The 7,777-nt window shown below is 45.1% G+C and overlaps 1 protein-coding gene across 1 annotated transcript in view; it reads left to right on the plus strand.

The window, feature by feature from the left end:
* The window catches only part of LOC111869973 (calphotin), a 10,280-nt gene extending 5,402 nt beyond the window's left edge, over positions 1-4,878 (plus strand). The window contains exons 3-4 of the mRNA XM_023861876.2: positions 1,864-2,037; positions 4,288-4,878. Coding sequence (XP_023717644.2) covers positions 1,864-2,037; positions 4,288-4,878 — 765 coding nt within the window. The remainder of the gene's footprint in view (positions 1-1,863; positions 2,038-4,287) is intronic.
* Positions 4,879-7,777: the final 2,899 nt, after the last annotated feature.

Raw genomic sequence — 7,777 nt, forward strand, 5'->3', positions numbered from 1 at the left:
ACACACACAAACCATGGAGCCAAATTTTGCATATATGTCAAAATATAAACTTCATTATTTATTGTATGCATTTAGAAGTGGAGGCGGGTTGGAATACCTCCACCGCAGCGCTGAGAGACGTGGAAGGCGAGGAAAAGGGAACCCTGTGCCTGATGGCATAATTGGGCCACCCTGTCAATAAAAACAGAGATCCGGTCCTCCAGGTTCAGGGATCGAAGCAAGGCTGAATACCTTGCTCTATTAAAAGGAAATTATTGTTGCTAATTCCAAAGAAGTGAAAACCAGACAGTCTAGTCATACAAATCTACCAGAATGTCCTAAGGAACGCTATGGCTCAAAATGGGTTCAAAAAGCGATGGGCTGTGGGTTGGATGGTCGTGGAATTTGAGCTCGATTCTCCGTACTGTTATGGGACTTTTCTCTCCTTCACATCATCCAGACCCGGTCCTGGGGCCCACCCATCTTCCCATATAATGAAGTGAAGTGAAGCGACAGAGGCATGAAGCTGACCTCTCACTTGCATCTAACGCTGAGGTCAAGTTCCACTCCCCCATATGTCTTCTTGGGTGATGTTTCATTAATGAATTAAGTGCAGGGAAGTCATATTTTATCCACCCCTGAAGCAGGAACCACTCCACAAGAGATACAAAAGCATTTTTAAAATGCAGGGCATAAGGAAGAAGAGATATTAGGAGATCTCGTAAACCTTGGAAAGATACTTACGGTCTATCCTTGAATACAGAGTTGTCGGCCTTTCGCATGAGTTGCAATGCAAATACGCTATTTTTGCTTGGTATTCGCACACGTCAGTGGTCATTAAGTTCAATTGCTGTAGACGTAAAAAGAATTATTTGCGCGGCGCTGACCAATGACTGGGTTTGTGAAGCCGCCAGTAGAAGTGGAGCAATGGCTCCAGCACTGGAAGGGCGGGGGGGGGGGGGATTTGCGTATTAACCTCTTGAACCCTGAGAAAGTGAGACAGATATTGGGAAGGTAAGCCAAACTGATGGCCTGGAACGTCAGCTGCGAGCATGGAATTTATCCAGCGCCTGAGCAATGCTCACTAGCCTGGGTGTTCGTGAAATAATCTAGTAATACATGATAGTAGGGACTCCGAGCCACTGTAAACAATGAACAAGAGATTTTTATTTTCTGGTGCGCTGAGAGTTGCAGTTTTGAAGCCTACAGAACATGGGTTTGCTTTTGCGAGTATAAATCGGGAGGGCTATGTGAGAGCCACGCAGTAGGAACTTGGAAACCATCTCAGCATTTGCTTGAAAACGGAAGGAAGCCAAGAAAACCCATGATATTAATCTAAATAATTGTTATGTATTAGTGATTAGATATGGTGTTCTGACTGGTAATTTGACTTGTAACTACAAACAATTATAGCGCTACCGCTAATCTAGACACGTAACAAGCCACTAATGCATGCATTGCCCTCACTAGTCACTGATCAGTAACTATCTCCATTAGACGTCACCAAGTTACGGTTCCCAACAGTGGAGATTCTTCTGTACTCGTGCTTATGGTATGTGGGAAAACTATTGTTGTTTACCGTGAGAATGAAGTGAAACACATAAATGCACTGTGTGGGCAAAATGCAGACTTCTTGAATGTTACAAAAAGGGGTACATATAATAACCACTTAGCTTTAAAGGCTAAATGCACTAGCGGGTTAACAGAAATCCATACTAAAGCGTGTGGAGCGAAAGTATTGCTCATACTCCCCAGTCATTACGTTTCTGTCTCCGTAGCAACTGGTAGCTGAAGTGGGCGGTCGGTGTCCCAAACGAGTGGCCACAGGAGCCGTCGGGTGTGCAGGTTCTGCCAGAAATGACCAGTGGCCACTGACCCGCACAGAAGTGGGCAAAACAAGATCAGACACAGGGAACCTGCTTCGCGCAATCAAGGCCGAAGGATACGCCCTCCCTCACTGAATTAGGCATTCCCGCGCGGTATTGCATCATGACTGGCTATATAAAACAAGGTGCAACTGAGGCCCAGCACAAGACACTCCACGCCATGGTTTGCAAGGTACAGTACAGTGCACGAACGAAAATTCGTTTCGGATTTCAAGAAACTCGCTATTCTGTCTTGCAAGAAACAATCGGATATTACAATACTGTTAAGCTCTAAGGCTCGCAGGGGTTATTCTCAGAGCCCTAGTAAGCGTAGAATTATTATAAATTAAGTAAATTAACATAATTATTACAAATTAGCTAGTATTTAGTTTTTTAGAATATAGGACAACATGTAAGAGAAGTATTTTCAAAATAAGATTACGGTTTTCAGCGATATGACACCGTATGCTATAACAGACAGGTACTAATGATCTGCAGGGTACAGTCGGGATAGTATGCTGAAGAGGTTATGGGCTGGACGACCGAGGAAACGGCGTTCGACTCCCGGCGGGAATAGTTTCTTTTCTCTTTTCTGCAGCTTCCAGGCTGGCCCTGTGGCCCTATATAAACACGTGGCCAAACAAAGTAACATTTTATACAGGTATGCGACCATTGAGATGTTGAAACGTTGGTGAAGGTGCCTGGCCACAGCTGTTGCTGTTTTTTGCATGATTGATGGGGCCAATGGGTGGCCCATTGGTAATTACTACGAGCCGGGATAGCTCAGTATAGTGACTACGCTATGCACAGGGCGACCAAAACTCGAAATTCGATTTCCGCCTAGGGCAAGAGATTTTTATTGTATCCTCAGCGTTTAAAGCGGTTCTGGAGTCCACACTGTATCCTGCTTCCGAAGGTAAAACGGCCGAAGCGTGAATCTAACTACTCACCTACAAGAAATGCCACGGTTGCAAATGCGTGGAGCTATACCTCCACTCTTCCATATGTTTTCATGGTGAGATGCTTAATAAGCATACGGTCATTATTATTATTATTATTATTATTATTATTATTATTATTACGCTATTTGCGAAAGCTGCCTGAGCGAAGATGAAACAGCGTCACACATCCCATATGACTGTGAGGCCTTAGGTTGCTTAAGGTGCCACAACGGACATTACTCCCTGGAACCTCAAGGTCGACTTACACCCCAATGTACTGAATAAATAAGGTATGGGCCAAAGTAGCCCCTAAACCGCAATCATTAACTAATTAACAGATACCAAGGTATAGGCGCCAAAGAAACGAAGTGCTAGCAGGATATCATGAATATGTTGTTTCCGTTTCCGGAGTACATATGAGAATCTCCATTGTCAAACTGAAGCGAATGTCGGGGGGCCCTGGTCTCAGGGGCTGAGTCTATTGCCAACAGAAATAACGTATCCTCGAGTCTGACAAAAACTTCTCGTCCAAAAGAGCAGAAACATCTGCAGTCAGTTCACGAGACGTACACAGTTGACACGGGGGACGTCACGGCAAGGTGCCATCACTAATATTTCGAAACATTAAGCGAATCATACCTCACCGATGAGTCACGTGCCACAACTAGTAATGAAAATTTGATGGACAGGGGTATTAAAGAACATAAGAGGGTAGGGATGTAGAGATATCCTTGCAACGTGCAGTGGAAGTCCATAGGGTTGTGAGACGTCGAGGCTCCCACATTTTCTAGACAGTCAGCTCACAGATGGCGATGAGGTTGCCAGCCTTACGCGCCGGCCGCCCTTTACCAGCAGGAAGATTCCTGGTACTCATTTCTGTTAGAGGCTGAGTCGACCCCAGGGACATAGTACAGCTAGAACGATCAGGTAAACTGAAGAATCCAATTACATCATCGGGAATCGAACCGCCGACCTTAAGACTTGTAGCATAGTGCATCAACAAACTACGCTATCGCACTCCCATATTAAATAATCAAAGAATTGGTTAATTAATCACATTTACTTACACATTTTTTGGTTAATTAGTTTACTAGTACATAAAATCTTCTACGGTAATTAGCGCGTGGACGTTGAATTAGTATGGCATATTTCGGAGCCCGTTTCCGTCCCCCTCATCAGGGGGTGTGAAGAGTGATACAGCTGCACAGCTGCTAATGTTGGACACCAACTCTATTTTCGTTTGAGAAGGCTCCACTGTACATAATCGCCGCAAAAGCTTTAAATTCTCTAAGTTTGAACTACTAGTTCAATTGTTAATGTAACTTGGAAGGAACAAAGGAAGTGATTAACGATCAATTGCTTCTTGCATTTAAACAACGAAACAATTCACGAATTTAGGCAGCAATACACAGATCAGAATATACAGCCTAGTCTAAATACACAATATGAGGAAGACTTGGTGCATTTGTCTCTGCAGTAATAATCTCTTCTTCCACTTTCAGCTTTTCATCCTCGCTGCCCTACTGGCCGTTGCCAGAGCAGGACTCATCGGCGCTCCAGCCGTCGTATCTCCAGGTGCCCCTCTGGCTTATGGTGCCCCCGCCTTGGCTCAAGCGCCCCTTGCTTACTCCGCCCCCGCCGTCGCCAGAGTCGCTGCTCCCCTTGCCTACGCCGCCCCCGCCGTAGCTAAAGTCGCCGCAGTCGACACCGACTACGACCCCAACCCCCAGTACAGCTACGCTTACGACATCCAGGACGCTCTGACTGGAGACTCCAAGGGACAGCAGGAGACTCGTAGTGGAGACGTCGTCCAGGGCAGCTACAGCCTGGTGGAGCCTGACGGCACCCGTCGTACCGTCGAGTACACCGCCGACCCTCTGAACGGATTCAACGCCGTCGTGCACCGTGAACCCGCCGTGGTCGCTGCCCCTGTGGCTAAAGTGGCTGCACCTATTGCTTACGCAGCCCCCGCTGTGGCTAAGGTGGCTGCCCCTCTGGGATACGCGTCCCCTCTGGGATACGCGTCCCCTCTGGGATACGCGTCCCCTCTGGGATATGCCTCCCCTCTGCAAACTAAAGCCATCATTGGTTAATCTGCATCTCATCGTTCAAACGCAAACCTCATGAAGCTTTACTTCGCACGCAATCATCCTGATTCATGCTAACCTTATCTTTATGTAAAGTCACTAAATGAATAAACGCCACACAAATCCAGTCGCTGTTTCACTCACCTTCGCCCGTCCTGCAATCGCATCTCCCATGCACCATTATTATATAACCAAAATGGGCAAATACTGTCCTGTGTAGGGGTGACTTATAAGATCGGGTTTTGGATTGGATGGTTCCGAAGACTCGACTACTCTCAACTACTGTTCTATACTCCGTCCCGTCTTCTGTGCCCTCTTAAAACTCGTCGGCACGGATCCCACGGAAAACACTATCTTACACTGTCAAGAATGCGTGTTTAATGTACCGTTACGTAGCAATGGATGTCCTATTATCAAGTGCGCTTGTGTTGCGGGAATGTGTTTACTGCCATATTGCCTATCAATGGGTATACACATCACAATGCACACAATCAGATATTGAGCGCAAAAATATCACTCGTCAGAGAAGAAAAAGCCACTCTTCAACTGTATATAGAATTGTGTTCTACAGTGGAATGAAGGGGTGGGCGGATTCTCTTAATTTATGATCTAAGCATAATTACTGGTTAGTATAATGAAGAGAGTACAAAAGCAAAACTTGCATCTACACAGTCGGCCTTAACTGTAGTGGCAGATGGACAACCCTCTGTCACCTTTGTTTCTTTCTACCTAACACACCTCCAAGTTTATTCAAAGTACAGAACGGCCGAATGAATGAAACAATGTAATATACATTTCTGGTTTAAATTAATACTTTTGTAGTTGACGGCGATCTGAGTGCTGTACAGCTCAGTTCTCAAGATAACGCATCTGCACACATAACTCAGAACTTCTGGCATGTCCCTGCAGTGAAAGGCTCTGGTAGCTTTCCTTCCACCGAAATGCAGAGCTCTAACCAGTTACTGTTTCATCATAATACAAAACCTCCAGCAACAGAATCTATAATCGTACATACCAGGAGTGGCCAAACCTCCTGAACATTGGAGCCTTGTGACACAGTTCTCAAAATACTAGTAGCTGTCTTCTAGAACATAACGCCGAGGAGTCCTGTGAGAGTCAAACGACGATTCGGAGGAACATTTCGCTTCCACCTCCAGGGTTGAAAATTAATCCAAGCAATAAATCAGTTTCAGTCACGCGGCAAGAAGCGTTATACTCCAGAAGACATAAATCTTCACAGTCACTGACATAACTTTCAAACCACATATAATTTTCAGTATTTTGGGAGCCGCAAACACATACGAATTTTATGATGTGTGACAAGGTACACACTTCCCACAAAACATATATTTCACATTTAATTAATTCTAAAATGAAGGGAAGGGATTCATCTTTCTTTTCCGCAAGTAGCGCTAACACTTCAAGAACAACCGTACGCAATTCGCCAGCCAGAGTTTGGCCACATCTGATATACAGCCTACTGAATTCAATCCTAACTAGTGCAATACGCAAGTAAGGCCAATGCTTCTTTGTACATACATGGGGGAGTCGATGTATAGTTCCACATTTTCTTGACTTACGCACTAACTGGAGGTGAGTGCTCAGATTCACGCCCCAGCCGCTTTATCGCCGGAGAAAGAGCCCCCGGTACCCATTTGACAGGAGGTTGGGTGGACCCCAGAGCTGGCCTTGACGATTTGGAGAAGATTCTTGACCCTACCGGCACTAGAACCGCGACCCCCTCAGTCGTCGAGCCCGTAGCCAGTCGCTACACCGACTACGCTATATAATATCGGTAGTATTTCCACATCTTTTCAGCGACTATGTGCAATGATCGGTGTCTTCAAAGACGAATTTTCCGTAAATCTCAAGCTGTCATCCCCTAAAGGTGGAGCTATACCGTGGCGGATATCGAGCATCCAGTTAGTCATATTGTGACGGGAAGCTCTGGACTGATGCAACACTCATAATAATCTGCGTCACCCATCTCCATCAGTTCCTGTCGACGGAAGCAGAGACGTTCTCCGAAACGATCGATATATGCTCCATACTGACATGCCTTATTGTCCAGAGTGACTGCATTGCTTCCCACCTCTGCTTGTATACATCAACCAATAGGTAGAACATGGTTCGTGTCTTACCCATGCATTAAAGTCTCAGAAAAAAACGGTATGCGCGAATAACAGGTTGTCTTAGCTGTGTGGTTCCAAGGGAAGCATAGCGGGATGCAACTTTATAGTTCACTCTTTGGTGACGGGTTATATACACAAAGGTCAGAAGTTCCTTAAAGATCGAGAAATTATCTCTTAAAATTGGCATTAATTCATGTCTTAGCCATGCACTGAAGTCTCCAAAACCGTATACGCGTGTAACAGGATATCTTAGCTTTGTGGACTCAATGGAAGCATAGAGGAATGCAAATCTATAGTGCACTGCTTGGCGATGGCCTATATAAGCAGAGGTAAGAAGTTCCTTAAAAAGCATTGAGAAATTCTCACTTAAAATTGACATTAACTCCACTCTAGCACTCACACGCTTCTCCTGTTACTGACAGCTGGAAGATTCGTGAATATACCGACCATTTACACCGACGAACAAGTTAAGTCGCAGACGAGAAGGACCAACAGATGCAATTAAGACATCACTGTCACTTGAATGAAAGAAAACCGCTAACCCATAGGACAGCAACGCTTTCTAGAAACTACAAATACAGAACAAAGCGTTGCACCTGCCTAAAACAAAACAGAAATGTCTGCAACGTAACAATGGCCGGGCAAAAAGCCAAGTAACACAGAAGATTCGATATGGAATATATCTCATATTGGAGATTAAAACTACATCAAAGTTTGTAATTTTCAAAACAGTTCACTGCATTGGCAGTTGTATGTCTTGCAAGAACGTGCGT

Source organism: Cryptotermes secundus, unplaced genomic scaffold (genome assembly GCF_002891405.2).
Source record: "Cryptotermes secundus unplaced genomic scaffold, Csec_1.0 scaffold2419, whole genome shotgun sequence".
Lineage (NCBI taxonomy): Eukaryota > Metazoa > Arthropoda > Insecta > Blattodea > Kalotermitidae > Cryptotermes > Cryptotermes secundus.